The sequence below is a fragment of the Mus caroli genome, unplaced genomic scaffold (genome assembly GCF_978045245.1).
Source record: "Mus caroli unplaced genomic scaffold, Mus_caroli_1 scaffold_13, whole genome shotgun sequence".
Taxonomy (NCBI): Eukaryota; Metazoa; Chordata; class Mammalia; order Rodentia; family Muridae; genus Mus; species Mus caroli.
Window position 1 is genome coordinate 1,592,802 of NW_028227268.1, and position 15,951 is coordinate 1,608,752.

General features: G+C 44.4%; 1 protein-coding gene across 1 annotated transcript in view; it reads left to right on the top strand.

Annotated features, from left to right (window-relative positions):
- Positions 1-15,951, top strand: part of Nploc4 (NPL4 homolog, ubiquitin recognition factor) — a 57,636-nt gene that overhangs the window by 11,384 nt on the left and 30,301 nt on the right. The window contains exons 4-9 of the mRNA XM_021176269.3: positions 4,592-4,768; positions 7,430-7,478; positions 8,259-8,353; positions 10,218-10,341; positions 13,397-13,576; positions 15,783-15,869. Of these exons, the coding sequence (XP_021031928.1) occupies positions 4,592-4,768; positions 7,430-7,478; positions 8,259-8,353; positions 10,218-10,341; positions 13,397-13,576; positions 15,783-15,869 (712 nt within the window). The remainder of the gene's footprint in view (positions 1-4,591; positions 4,769-7,429; positions 7,479-8,258; positions 8,354-10,217; positions 10,342-13,396; positions 13,577-15,782; positions 15,870-15,951) is intronic.

Sequence of the window (15,951 nt, forward strand, 5' to 3'; positions counted from 1 at the left end):
TATTGCCCTGGAGTTCTGTATCATCCAGGCTGGCCTGAAACTTGCACCCTGCCTCCTTCCTGCTGGGATTAGAAACCTGTGCTACTCTGACTGGGTCTAGATTGTATGTTGTAATGTTTTACCTAGACACTAGTAGTTTATTTCCTTACTGTCTTAGAGGGTCAAGATCCAAGGCCATCAAGGTATAAAGTATTTCTCATTGTCCTGTGGAAAGCTGCTTTCTTACTGTGCTCATATGGCTGCTGTGTCTAGAGAATATACCATAATACTGTGGAAATTGAAAGTAACTACAACTTTATTTTACTTGTGTTTTTAAGAATGGCATTTCTTTTTTTGTTGAAATTCTGTGTGAATCTTACTCTTCTGTCTTGTAGTTTCATTTTTGTTGCTCAGTAATGAAATGTGTTTCTGTTACTCTTTTTTCTTTTTTTTTGTTTTGTTTTGTTTTTCGAGACAGGGTTTCTCTGTATAGCCCTGGCTGTCCTGGAGCTCACTTTGTAGACCAGGCTGGCCTCGAACTCAGAAATCCGCCTGCCTCTGCCTCTGCCTCCCAAGTGCTAGGATTAAAGGTGTGCGCCACCACACCAGGCTCTGTTACTCTTTTTTTAGGGTGCGTGTGCGCGCATGCACTCATGCTGTGCTTCTCCTGTCTCTCCTGGGTGCTTTAAGAAGTTTGTGACTGAGTAGCAGAGTGCTTGTCTAGCATTGCTGATTCTCTGGTTTATTCTCCGCACCCCTTTATTCCAAGAACACATTGACCTAAGGCTCTGTAGTTTTTTCTGTTGAATTTGCCTGGGTGTTTTGCATGGTTAGTTAATTTGTGCTTGATGTCTGCTTGATTGGTAGATTTTATTTCAACAAATATATTTTCACTTCTTTGTGTCTTCCTGTATAGCCTTTGCTGGCCTTAACATAACACTAGTCCTCCTGCCTTAGCCTTTCAAGATATGAGGCTAGACTAGAAATTAGTAAAAAACCCTTAACATAGAACTAAAAGGAGACAGGTGAAATATTTTAGTTTGGATTTTCAGAACACCCACGTATAAGCCAGGAACAGGTGCAAACAACAACAACAACAACAGTAGTAGTAGTAACAAATACTTCAAAAAAAAAGTTAGAGCCCGGCATGGTGGCACATGCCTTTAATCTTTTAATCCCAGCACTCAGGAGGCAGAGGCAGGCAGATTTCTGGGTTCGAGGCCAGCCTGGTCTACAAAGTGAGTTCCAGGACAGCCAGGGCTATACAGAGAAACCCTGTCTCAAAAAAAAAAAAAAAAAAAGTGGTGAGGCCCTATCTTAAAATAAATAAATAAATAAATAAATAAATAAATAAATAAGGGCTTGTATGGTGGATGGCTCAGCAAGTAAAAGTGATGCCAGCAAGCCTGACGAGCTGAGCTCACACTGTGGGACATACATGAGGAAAGAGCTGACCCCCACAGACTGTCCTCTGACTGTCACCCCTGTAAAACAAGTCAATATGAACACACTACAAATAATAAATAAATAAATGTGCTACAGAAAGTTTGTAATAATCACTGGGCTTGGGCATTCAGCTCAGTGGTGGGTGCACATGTGCCTAGCATGTGTGAGACTCTGAAAAAAGTACAGATTTATGTGGGTGGTGGTGTTCTGGTATGAGTATCCTGTGTTGTGGAGTATTCTTCCACTACTGGGACAAAATAAATACCTGAGAAAACAGAGGGAGGAAAGATTATTTTGGTTTAGTTTCAGTCCACAGTGACTTGGCTCCATCGCCTCTGGAGTGGTAAAGCAGACATTGGAGGAGCATGTAGTGGGGCAGAACCATTCACCTCAGCAGATGGATGCAGGTAGAGACTAAGATGGACAGGGGACAAACACGAGACTGAGTATGGTTTCCTACCACTACCCTGTATCCCCAGGTCTCTCCTCCTCATTTTTAAACTTTTTATTTTGAGATGGTCTTTCTGTTTTGCCCAGGCTAGCTTTGGACTTGCCTTTTGTCTCCTGAGTAGCTGTTTTACAGGCCTGAACCACTAGGCCTAACCAAAGCGTGATTTGATTTCCTTTCCTAGGGGCTGTTGATGTCTAGCACTGTAAAGTGCCAGGCGGCTCCTAGCTTTTTCCTGGAAGGTTTCTGATCCATTCTCTGGAGTTTGTGTTTATGTCTTGTAATTCCAGCATTTGAGTCATAGACTTGCCTCTCTCTCTCAGCCCTTACTCTGTCAATTCTTCCTTGTGTAAATTTATTTCCCTTGTAATTTTGGTTTTTATTGGGGGAAGTGTGGCTTCAAAGAGGATCTATTTGATGCAAGCTTTAGTGGCATTTAGTTATGTGAGCACCAGGGGGTGCTGTGGAGCTGCATTCTCTTCTGGTTTGGGTCTCCAGATCCCAGAAGCAGCCCAGGTTTCACTCCATATGCCTGTGCCTGGTCTTGGAGGTGACTTTGCCCTGCAGAGTATCTGGTGGAAGTAGACTCAGTTTCTTCTTGGTTCCCATTCTGAGTTCCTGGATTCTCTTGGTTGTTCTGACATCCTTGAGTCATGTGTTTTGTTTTTTTGTTCTTTAAGACATTCTCACATTATCCAAGCTGGCCTTGCACTTGCGGTCTAGCTAAGGCTGACCTTGAATTTTTAACTGCTTGCTTTTTTTCCTTCCCAAGTGCTGGGATAACAGGTGTGCTTCATCCAGTCTGGCTAATCCTTTGGTTTATGTAGGAGTTTCAGGCGCAGCAGTCAAATGTGAGCAGGGAGTTCAAAGACTCATCTGTTGCCCAGTAACACTGCCATCTATGAGCCTCAAGTTCCTGATCCTGGCCTTGGCCGAGGGACAGCCGCGTCCTCTGCTATTATTAGTGACATCACTGCCAGCTTTGGAAGGCCTGGGTGTTTTTTACCTTTGGAGCTCAGCAGTGTTTTTACAGTGTATTTGCTAAAATCGATCCAGTGTCTGAGCCAAGTATTTTATAGTTAGAGGATGTTTAGACATATTTAATCCAGTGCTAGAAGCAGAAGTTCTGGTTACAGTCTGACAGCTTTATTGCCTCTGAATTATGGGGGATAAGGAGGTGAGGGCAGCTCTTGAGAGCTGCAGCCCTGCTCCTGGGATTCTGCATGTCTGTCAGTGCTTGTACTTGCAGACATTGTTCTTCTTCGGTTTGCTGTTCAGCACTGGACCAGTTGTTCTCTCAGCTTCTTTCTTGTGTGTCCTGTTGACAGCAGCTGAAAGTTTGCGAAATGATCTGTCACCTCCCGTCTTCAAAGGCTGGAGCTGATTTAGTGCTACGAGACACCTCTGGTCAGGCATGACCCACGATGGTTCTGTGAATAGCTTCAGAGAGGAAACGTTCTTTAGCCACAAGTCATGTCAAGTTGGAGCAGAGCAAGAATTGTGGCAGCTCTTTTGGAAAGCAGGCCTTCAGCAGTCTTGGAGCAGGAAGCTGTGTCTGGGAGTCTGCCCTGTCAGAGGGAAAGAAAGTATTGGCATGTGCTTGAGGTGTGTGCTTCACAGGGGCAGAAACCAGCAGACTTGCCCAACCCTGTAGTGTTGTGACCCTCTGTCCCTGGGGGGTAGCACACATCTGTAATCCTAACACACAGTAAGTAGAAGTAGAAGGATTTTGAGTTTGAGGCCAGCCCAGGCTGCATAGAGAGATGTGGAGTTTTTTGTTTTTTAAATAAATCAGTGTTTTAGTTAGGATTTTATTGCTGTGATAAAATGCCACTACCAAAAGCAGCTTGGGGAGGAGGAAAGGGCTGATTTGACTTACACATCTTGGGTCGCAGTCTTCGAGGGAGAGCAGCACAGGAAGTGAAGTGGAAGCCATGGAGGAATGTTCATGCTTCATGGCTTGCTTAGCCTGCTTTTTCAAACACCCCAGGACCACCTGACCAGTGGGCTGGGCCCGTCCATATCAATGCTAATTAAGAGACTGCCCACAGCTGGCCTACAGGCCAGTATACCAGGCAGGCTTTCAGTTGTGCTGTTGTAGACTTTAGTTTGCCAAGCTGGCAAGACAAAACAAACCAAAAATCACCAACAGGACAGTCAGGGTTGTTTGTGCCTGGGAACTTGTTGATTGTGGCAGTTCTTTGAGACCTGTAGATAAGCAGACTGAGATGTGAAATATGGTGTAAATCAGTGGTTGCATCATCCACATCTGGATGCTTGCAACTCATGTCACCTCATCCAGTCTAGGACTTGTGTATGAGACACATGGATGGACGGAGAGCTGGCCATGGCCTGAGAGTGTGGGTTTGACAGATTGCTATGGATGGAGAGCTCAGCAAGGCCAGAGGGCAGAGACAGAAGGAATGGGAGGGCTGTCCTCGGCCCAGCTGAGCACAGGCTGTGCTAACACATGCAGTCAGATGGCTGCGTGTGTTTCAGAGCTTTTAAAATATTGATAAGGAAGTTAACTTTTAGAGGATGTGCGCTGTTGTGTGTAATGCCAGGAAAGAAAGAATTCTGTTGTCTTAAAATCAGGATCTTCCCTATGTAGGCCACTAAATGGTAGCATTTGTCCTTTGAAGCTGTCCGGGTCCACACCAGACTTTGTGGTTTGTATTTGGGGGAGTATGGCGTTGTGACATTTTGTCCTTTGAACAGGCATGGCGATTTGTTGTTCCTGTTTCCCTCAAGCCTTGCTGGACCCTCATCTGAAATGGAAACATCGACCTCGGTAGGGTTAAAGGCCTTTGGTGCTCCCAATGTGGTTGAAGATGAGATCGATCAATACCTCAGCAAGCAGGACGGGAAGATTTACCGGAGCCGAGACCCACAGCTGTAAGTGCTCCATAGGCTTCTGCCAGTGAGGCGTTAATGGATCATTAAAGCGAATATTTAAGAGCTGGGTGTGGTGGCTTTAGTAATCTTAGCCCTTAGAGAACTGTTGCAAGTTCAAGGTCAGCCTGGTTTACATAGTGAGCTCAGGCTAGCTCATGCAAAAAAAAAAAAAAAAATGTTTTTTTAAAAACATGTTCCATGTTAGTAAGCATTTGATAAAGGTGAAAAATCTGAGTCTGGCCACCTATTATCACATTATTTTACTGCAGTTATACAACTCTTTAGTAGATGGGACTTTAAAATGGATTCCACATAAAATGTTTACGAGTATGTGAGTACTAAGAAGCTCAAAAGGTGTCTAGAGACAGGTAGGGTCTGCTTTGATGCCTCTTGAGATGAGTGTCTGCTCCCTCCAACAGAGTTAGGCGTAGAAGACATTGATGGTGGTTGATGTGTTAGCAGTGTAAGGGCTGGCTCTGATCTCTCAGGAGCAGTAGAATGACTTCTAGAAGAGTATCCTGGGTACCCTGCAGTGAATCTGATCCCAGATCTGCTCCTCGGTTAGTCACTTGTACCAGGTTGTGTCACATGATAGTGCATGTGCATTCCTTTATCTTAGGATTTTTTGCAATTCTTTTTAAAGAAACTAGTTAGGGGTTGGAGAGATAGCTCAGCCGTTGAGAGTGCTTGTTGTTCTTGCAGAGGATCCAGGTTTGAGTCTCAGTATCTGCATGGTGGTTTACAGCTGTCTGACCTCTGCCCCAGGCACGTAGTGTGAAGCCATGCATAAAGGCAAAACACCCATACACATAAAATAAAATTGAAAAGTAAAACAGAGAGACCAGTTAGAAGCATCATGATCTACACTCAGATGTGAAATTATGTACATGGAGACTGTTTGTCTCTGCAGTAGTGTGTCATTGTGTAAATGCAATAAGGTGCTGACACTGGGTTACTGGTTCTAAATGCTAAATCAGCAACTTTTATGTCAGATGGAATAGCCAGCAGTGCACTCAGCTGCAGGACTGGAGCCTCCAAGACTACTCCTGTTGGTGTTTCTTCCAAGGACTCACTATAATCTCGGCTTTCTTGGTCCTTTAGAGCCTGCTCACATATATGTGAATTCTGCTCTTCAGAAATAAGCCCATCTCCAAGTGATGGAGGGAGCACATGTTTCCTTTCTGTTTTGTTTTGTTTGAGACAGAGTTTCTGTGCAGCCTGACTACCTTATAACTTGCTCTGAAGACCAGGCTGGCCTCAAAGTCAGAGATCCACTTGCCTCTGCCTCCCCAGTGCTGGGATCAAAGGCCTGTGCTATCACTGCACAGCTTTCTTTTCTTTTCTTGTTTTTTTTTTTTTTTAAAGATTTATTTATTAGTATATGTAAGTACATTGTAGCTGTCTTCAGACACACCAGAAGAGGGCATCAGATCTCATTACGGATGGTTGTGACCACCATGTGGTTGCTGGGGTTTGAACTCGGGACCTTTGGATGAGCAGTCAGTGCTCTTAACCGCCAAGCCATCTCTCCAGCCCCCTTCTTTTCTTTCCCTTTCCCTTTCTTTTTTTTTCTAAATATTACTTTATGTGATTATACTTGCTCTCTTCAGATACACCAGAAGGGGCATCAGATCTCAATACAGTTGTGAGTCACCATGTAGTTGCTGGGAGTTGAACTCACGACTCTGAAGATTAGTTCTTAACCTCTGAACCTTTTCTCCAGCCCCCCCCCCAAGCCCCCCAGCCTTTTCTTAACATTTTCAATTAGTGCAACTTTTCTTTTAAAAAAAATATTTATTTATTTATTATATGTAAGTACACTGTAGCTGTCTTCAGACACCCCAGAAGAGGGCATCTGATCTCATTACAGATGGTTGTGGGTCACCATGTGGTTGCTGGGATTTGAACTCAGGACCTTCAGAAGAGCAGTCAGTGCTCTTAACCGCTGAACCATCTCTCCAGTCCTTACTACAACTTTTTTTTTTTTTTTTTTTTTTTTTTTTGGTTTTTCGAGACAGGGTTTCTCTGTATAGCCCTGGCTGTCCTGGAACTCACTTTGTAGACCAGGCTGGCCTCGAACTCAGAAATCCACCTGCCTCTGCCTCCGGAGTGCTGGGATTAAAGGCCACCACGCCCGGCTTACTACAACTTTTTAAACATGCTATTTTTCATGGTGGAGATTGAATACAACCTCATGTGTTGTTTATTTTTTAGCTGGTGTCCCATGAAGCAGTTAACATTGATGAAGCCATGAATTTGATTTGTTGGTTAGGGTTTTTAACTTCTCTTTTTCTTCACTTCCCTTCCCTCCCTCCCCATTCCTCCTTTCCCCTCTTCCCCTTTCTTGTCCTCTTTTGAGACAGGCTCTCCCTTTGTAGCCCTGTCAGCCAGTCTGACCTTGAGTCTTCCAGCCTCTGCCTCCTGAATGCTGGGATTACAGGTTTAGGTAATCCATCCTGTAGTTTTTTTTCTGATACACACCAGAATAAATAACTATTATAGTGGGAACATTTGTTTGTGTCCCATCAACAGTAATTCTTCATTTGTAGGGAAGCACTTTGCTGAAGTGTAATGTACATTTTAAATAAAAATATTGGGAAGTAGCAAGAGAAAGTAACCTTTGTATCTCTGTGTTTTTCTTCCACCCTGTGCATTTTCCAGATGCCGCCATGGTCCTTTGGGCAAGTGTGTGCATTGTGTCCCACTGGAGGTAAGTTTGAAGAGGAGGTTTTGGCTGAGCAGTGTGGTTGGCTGCTGCTGAAAGAGCTGTCTAAGCATTTTCTTATCCTAAACTGAGGTGTTTTGGCTTTTTAAAGATTTTCTCTATTTATTGTCTTGGGCCTTTTATTCCCAGTTGTGCAAATAGCACAAAGAATCTGAGGCTTATTTATGGGAGTGACCTTCCTTTAGGGGGGATTGTGAGTGGCTGAGACGTTGTGTTGCTGTGATGAAGGGGTATGTACAGTTCCCTTCTTAGATAATTTTTCTCTGACACATGGCTGGGCCTCTGGGTTCCTGCGTGTGATGGTTTTGATTTACTGTGTCTGAATCTTAGGTCTCTTGTTGATCTCTCTCTCTCTCTCTCTCTCTCTCCCTCTCCCTCTCCCTCTCCCTCTCCCTCTCCCTCTCCCTCTCCCTCTCTCTCTCTCTCTCTCTGTGTGTGTGTGTGTGTGTGTGAGTGAGAGAGAGAGAGAGAGAATGAGGACGGTCTCTGAGGTACAAGGGCTGTCACTAAGCTATATCCTCAGGCATTTTATGACTTTGCAAAGTCTTCTTAGAGCTTTAGTATTTAACAGGAGTTCATTTTATCTTGAAGAAATGTGACAAATACAAAAAACCCTTCATTCTAACCTTGAACTAGTAAAGACCCAGCTTAGCCTCCCTCATTGTCTCTGTGCCTTCTGGTCTGATCCCCTGCACAGTAAGGTTCAGAAACCTCATGTGTCCTGGCAGAACTGTGACCCTTCATTTTCTGTGTATGGTTTGGCAGCCATTTGATGAGGACTATCTGAACCACTTGGAGCCTCCTGTGAAGCACATGTCCTTCCATGCCTACATCCGGAAGCTGACTGGAGGGGCTGACAAGCAAGTATCCTCTGTGTCTCAGCACGCAATCTCTTCATTCATTTCTGATGATTATAGTTTATAGACACGGGGCATGGGAATGGAAAAGTGAAGCCTTGCAGTGCAGAAAACAGAGCAGTCTCAAGTGTTGCCCATTCCAGAGGCAGGGAGAACCTGTCACATGTCCTGCTATCACCACAGTGCTCGGGGAGGTAAACAAGACATACAGCTGTTGCAAAGACAGTTGCTCCACGAGGATCTCAGTGCACCCACTCCCCGGGGCTCTCCCTCTGTAGACCAACCAGGCTGGCCTCGAACTCAGAAATTCGCCTACTTATGCCTCCCAAGTGCTGGGACTCAAGGCGTGCGCCACCACGCCTGGGGTCAGCTCTACTTTTACAACTGTCATGGGGCTGAAGCCACAACACTTGTGGGTTGCATCCTGGTACCACAGGGGCTCTAGTTAACAGACTTGGTCAGGCAAGACAGTGTAAGCAGCCACCTCTCTCCCTGAATGCAATGGCAGCAGTGGCCAGAAAGGTCAGCTAAGGCAACACCTGTTGTTTGATTTTCCTAAGACAGCCCTCGCTGATAAGAGGACTGGGCTCTGAGTTCAAGTCAGCAGGTTTTTTTGTTCTGGTTTTTGTTTTGTTAAAAATGATTGCCTGATTGTAGCTTTTCTCAGATAACCTGCCAGCATTCAACATAACTTTTAAATCTATCTATCTATCTATCTATCTATCTATCTATCTATTTATTTATTTATTTTTAAAGACATGATTTCTCTATGTAGCCCTGACTGTCTGGAACTCACTTTGTAGACCAGGCTGGCCTCGAACTCAGAAATCCGCCTGCCTCTGCCTCCAGAGTGCTGGGATTAAAGGCATGCGCCACCATGCCTGGCAGCTATTTATTTATTTATTTGAGCCAGAATTTTTCTGTGCAGTCCAGGCTGTCTTAGTAGACCAGACTGGGCTCAAACTCAGAGGTCTACCTGCCTCTGCCTCCCGAGTGCTGTGATAAAGGAGTGGGCCACCACCCCTGGGCACCACCACAACACACCTCAGCTCAAGCTAGCCATTCACAGCATGTGAGTATTTTTAAATCATCAACACCAAAAACATAAAATTTTCATTTACAAAAAAAAGCCACATGGTACAACTTAAATATGTATACTTTTTTGGTCAATTATTTCTTAATAAAACTGGGGAGAGGACAAGAAAGAAAATGGAGGTTGGTGGAATGATTCTGTTGGATAAAGGTACTTGCTGCTAAGCCTGATGAGCTAAATTCAATCCCTGGCCAGAACCCACATGGTGGAAAGGGAAGAAACAACTATTGCGAGTTGACTTCTGACCTATGCATGTGAATGCACACACATATACACATGCACACTAAATAAATAAAACAACTATTATCAAGCAAGAAAGTGGAATGGACCCTTCTGTGATTGAGAAAACGGAGAGCACGTACACAGAATTCCTGTAGGCCAGTGGTCGGCCTGGTGCTGTCTCATGGATGTGGTGCCTTTGACTAGTAGATGAGTGACAGCTCTGTGTCCTAGTGAGAGTTTCCCTAGGAAGAAGCATGTTACACAAACATTTTACAGTAGAAGCTGGGCTAATAATGCCATCAGTCACTCACAGGTTTCCAACGGTGTTCTTGAAAACCTCATGGGTGTGGAAAAGAGCTGTGTGTCCCTGTATAGGACATGGTAGAAAGTGGGGAACTTTGAGCTTCTACTAGAGTGGCTTTAGTGTATTGCCTTGTGTTCTCGCCCCCTAGAAGCACTGTCCAGTGGGTTGTAAGCTGGCTCACATGCCCTCTAGTCTCCTGCCTGACTTCCCAGTAGTGTTAGGTTTAACTCAGCCTTGTTTTCCCTCAGGGGGAAGTTTGTTGCCCTGGAGAACATCAGCTGCAAGATTAAGTCAGGGTGTGAGGGACACCTCCCATGGCCAAATGGTATCTGCACCAAATGCCAGCCCAGTGCCATCACGCTGAACAGACAGGTAAGCAGCCTGTGTCCCTGAGATTTGTTTTCATGACTAACAAGTAGACACTTCCTTTGTGGCAATTCTCTAGTGTTTCTTTTTTTCCTTCTTTCTCTCTCTCTTTCTCTCTCTCTCACCTCTTTCTTTCTTTCTCACTTATATTTTTAGTTATTTTTTGTTTTGTTTTGTTTTGGTTTGGTTTTTGAGATAGGGTTTATCTGTGTAGCTTTGGCTATCCTGAACATTGTTCTGGAGGCTGGCCTGGAACTCAGAGATCTGACTGCTTCTGGCTCCCAAGTGCTGGGATTAAAGGACTGTGCACACCACACCTGGCTTTAGTTACGTATATGCATGCTGTGTGTCTGTGGGATGTGTGCCTGAATAGGGCAGGAGAGGGGGAATCAGACTCCCTGCAGTTAGATTTACAGGGAATTGGAACCTCCTGATGTGGGTGCTGAGAATAGAACTTGGACCTTCTGGAAGAACAGCAAGTGTCCTTTTAGATCTAACCGTCTGTCTTTCTGTGGCCATCATAAGACAGAGAACTTTCTAGTGCTTGCAGGTGTAGGGCTTGAGTTTAGGTTCCATTTGGTTGGCTTGTGCAGAGGATGGATTTTCTTTAAAAACAATTTTAAATATTTATTTTTATTTTACATGTGTGAATATTTCACCTGCATATGTGTATGTGTTATGAATACATGTGGCCAGAAAAAGATGTTGGAAGCCCCAGAACTGAAATTATAGGCGGTTATAGGCCAGTGAGTGCTGTGAGCTGAACCTCTGGTGCTCTCTCTAACAGAGAAACCATTGAGCCATCTCTTCAGACTCCCCCTTCTAAATGTGTTTTAATTATTTTGTTGTTGTTTATTCTGAAACACGGGGTTTTTTTAGGAGATTTTTAAATGTTCAGTGCTTGTGATACCTTTAAGAACATATTACATAGGGCTGGAGAGATGGCTCAGCAGTTAAGAGCACTGACTACTCTTTCAAAGGTCCTGAGTTCAAATCCCAGTAACCACATGGTGGCTCACAACCATTTGTAATAAGATCTGACATCCTCTTCTGGTATGTCTGAAGACAGCTACAGTGTACTTACATATAATAAATAAATAAATAAATAAATAAATAAATAAATCTTTAAAAAAAAAAAAAGAAAAGAACATATTGCATGGAAGTTGGTAACAGAGGCCCCTCTCAGGTTCAGAAGAGCCTGGCTTAAGTGTGCTGGCCTCCTGCTTGTCACTGTGGCTAATGAGAACTGTGACCTTTTCCTGGCTCTGCCAGCCATATCTAGCTTCTCCGAGCGTGATTGAGAGTCTTAGAATCTTTATTTTTATTTTTTTAAAGATTTATTTATGCCGGGCGGTGGTGGCACACACCTGTAATCCCAGCACTCGGGAGGCAGAGGCAGGTGGATTTCTTTTTTTTTTTTTTTTTTAAAGATTTATTTATTTATTACATGTAAGTACACTGTAGCTGTCTTCAGACACTCCAGAAGAGGGCGCCAGATCTCGTTGCAGATGGTTGTGAGCCTCCATGTGGTTGCTGGGATTAGAACTCTGGACCTTCAGAAGAGCAGTCGGGTGCTCTTACCCACTGAGCCATCTCACCAGCCCCGGCAGGTGGATTTCTGAGTTCGAGGCCAGCTTGGTCTACAAAGTGAGTTCCAGGACAGCCAGGGCTACACAGAGAAACCCTGTCTCGAAAAACAAAACAAAACAAAACAAAAACAAACAAAAAAAAGATTTATTTATTATTATACATAAGTACACTGTAGCTGACTTCAGATGCACCAGAAGAGGGCGTCAGATCTCATTACAGATGGTTGTGAGCCACCATGTGGGTGCTGAGATTTGAACTCAGGATCTTCGGAAGAACAGTCAGTGCTTTTACTGGCTGAGCCATCTTGCCAGCCCTTAGAATCTTTTCAAAAAATAATTTATTAATTTTTATTTTATGTGCACTGGTGTTTTGTCTGAGTTCACTTCTCTATGAGGCGTACAGATCTTAGAGTTACAGACACTTGTGAACTGCCATGCCGTTGCTCGGAATTGAACTCAGGACCTCTGGAAGAGCAGTCAGTGGTTTTTGTTTTGTTTTTTTTTTTTTAACTTTTTTTTGGTAAATTTTTTGTTTTAAGATTTATTTACTTATTTTATATATGTGAGTACACTGTAGCTGTTTTCAGATACATCAGAAGAAGGCATTGAATCCCATTATAGGTGGTTGTAAGCCACCATGTGGTTGCTAGAAATTGAACTCTGAACTTCTGGAAGAGCAATCAGTGCTCTTAACAGCTGAGCCATCTCTCCAGCCCAGCAGTCAGTGTTCTTAACTGGTGAGCCATCTATCCTGCTCCAAGTCTTTGGAATCTTAATCTCCTTTAATTACTTCATTCTTATTGGAAAGCTACTTTTCAGTTTGAAAACCTTCATTCTAAGTAAAAACAGTGAGGTTAATTCTAGTTTATTGATTGATGAAATTCTCCTTTCCCTGTCCCCCCTGATCTCTAAAGAACAGAGCAGTTTGCCTGTTTTTCCTTCTCCCTCCTCTTCCTCCCTCCCTCCCTCCCTCTCTTCTCTGTTTAGAGGCAGTCTCTAACAGTTTCCAGGTTGTCCTCAAACTCAATGCAGTCTCCTTTCTGCATCAGCCTCCTGAGTGCTGGGATTAGAGATGTATGGGTCGCCATGCCTCCCAGAGTAGGTTCTTAAGTTTGAGTTTGTTGTTTGCTTCGGGGGCTTAAACTCTGGTGCAGATGCTAGGTAAGCCAGCGATCCACCAATGGCCACATGCATGAATTACACCTCTAGGGAGTGTAGCTGAGAACTAGGGCTGGGTCCAAGCTGAAATAAAAACAGACGGGGCTAGGGATGTGGTTCAGTGCTCTTAACCATGCATGCAGGAGGAGTACAGATATACACACAAGCAAAACTCCTACACATAAAAACAACACTAAATAAATTAAAAAAAAAAAAAAACCAACTAGATAATGTTTCACTAGATTGGTTCTTGAAAAACGTTTCTGATAGGATGTTTTCATTTAAGCTTTTGTTAACCTTTGTTAACTCTATAGAAATACAGACACGTGGACAACATCATGTTTGAGAATCATACTGTTGCTGACCGCTTCCTTGACTTCTGGAGAAAGACCGGAAACCAGCATTTTGGGTACTTATACGGACGGTATACAGAGCACAAGGACATTCCCCTTGGCATCAGGGCTGAAGTGGCTGCAATTTACGAACCTCCTCAGGTGCGTGAGTGCAGAGTGCAGGGCCTGGGTATAAGAAGGTCGGAGTTGTTTGTAAGGTGCTGTAGAGCCCTTCCCCTTCCCGATGCCTCGTTCTCCCTTTGTTTTTCCCATGGCTTTTCTGTCTCTTTTAAGATTTATTTCTTTTATGTATGTGATTACACTGTAGCTGTCTTCAGACACACCAGAAGAGGGCATCAGATTCCATTACAGATAGTTGTGAGCAACCATGTGGTTGCTGGGACTTGAACTCAGGATCTCTGGAGGAGCAGTCAGTGCTTATTTATTTATTTATTTATTTATTATATGTAAGTACACTGTAGCTGTCCTCAGACACTCCAGAAGAGGGAGTCAGATTTCGTTACAGATGGTTGTGAGCCACCATGTGGTTGCTGGGATTTGAACTCCTGACCTTCGGAAGAGCAGTCGGGTGCTCTTACCCACTGAGCCATCTCACCAGCCCCGGCTTTTCTGTCTCTTACTGTACGCTCTTGGACATGCACACATGACACACGTGTATGTGATAATGATTTCCAAAATTATTGGGGCATAAGATCACAGCCCCTAGGGCTGGCCCATAACACTTTTAGTAGAACACTTGTCTGGCACTCACAAAGCTTAGGGCTCAGTCAGTCCCTTCTAGTTTATAATCTGTATGTGGTGGCATATGCCTGTAATCCCGGCATTGGAGAGTGAAGGCAGGAGGATCAAAAGTTTAAGATAGCTGGGCAGTAGCAGTGCACATCTTTAATCCCAGCACTCAGGAGGCAGAAGCAGGGATCTCTTTGAATTTGAAGCTAACCTACTCTACAGAGCGACTTCCAGGTCAGCCAGGGCTACACAGAGAAACCTGATCTCAACCGTGCCACCCCCGCCAAAATGTAAAAAAAAAACCTGAACTATAGGATCATCCTTAGCTACATAGCAAGTCAGAGGCCAGCCTAGCATACATGAGACCTTGAATGAAACAAAACAAAACAAAACAAAACAAAAAAATTTGACTTCCAAAAGGAAACATATATAGGGACAGAAACCAGACACACACACACACACTCCACTTTTTTAAATGTATTTGTGCCTCTAGGTCTGTCTGTGTGTGTGTATTCATGCCACAGTGCATGAGTGGAGGTCAGAGGAGACGCGCTGGCGTCCACTCTCTCTCCACCAGATGGGTTCCGGGGATCAGGCTCAGGTCATCAGACTTGTAGGCAATTCTCACTAGTCACTTCTTTTCACTTCAGTATTCTGGGGGTTTATGGTTTTGGTTTTTGGTTTTTGGTTTTTTGAGACAGGGTTTCTCTGTATAGCCCTGGCTGTCATGGAACTCACTCTGTAGACCAGGCTGGCCTCGAACTCAGAAATCTGCCTGCCTCTGCCTCCAGAGTGCTGGGAATAAAGGCGTGCGCCACCACGCCCGGCTTTCACATCAGTATTCTGGAGGTCACTGTGCACCTCTCACTCTGCTGGCTTCTTAGATCATGTGACCCAGGGCCCCATGTGACTCCGGGGCACTTGTCAGGGTCTGCAGACGTGACTTTACGAGTATAGTGTGTGGCTTCTGTATCAGTACATGCGTCATCCCTGCCTTTGTTACAGGGGTTCTCTGTGCCTGTCACCCTACTTTGACACTTTGGCATTTGTATGGAGATGTGTGAGATTGTAGAAGTCTTTTCTGTTGCTTTGTTGATGGTAACTAAGCCCCTGCAGAGAGACCCACTCACCCAGACCTTGGCTATGGGGTGCTTTCCATTGAAGTGTTGCATTGTAAACACAGAGCCTCAGCTCAGTTTTGAAGATCTCTGGCATGGGGTGTGGCAGTTACATTAATAGTATAATTGAAGCCCAATATGGACGCTTATTCCTTAGATCTAAGCACCTGGGAGCCCATGACAGATTGAAGTTTAAGGTCAGCTGTGCTTCATAGTGAATCTGAGTCCAGTCCAAATTAAAAACTAAGACACTGTCCAAAAAAAGGCAGGTTGTGGCAGCCAGCACCAGTAATCCTAGAACTGAGGAGATAGAGGCAGGGGATCATAGCAGTTTTGAGGCCAGCTTAGTCTACACAGTGACTTTGAGGCAGAGATCCCTTTCCTTTGGGCCCATTTGTGTTTGAGCAATGTTGAAGCTCGTGGGTCAAGGTGAAGGGTGTAGAGGCAACACTCTTCCCAGGTCTCTCTTCTAACTGTTTTCTATCTGTGGTTCCACGCAGATTGGTACACAGAACAGTCTGGAGCTTCTGGAAGACCCGAAAGCTGAGGTGGTTGACGAGATTGCTGCCAAACTTGGCCTGAGGAAGGTATGAGGCTCTGTCAGCCAGGCGGCCTTCAGGGAAACCTGGGGGCTCCATGCTGGGGAAATCCAAACAGACGGAGTGGCTA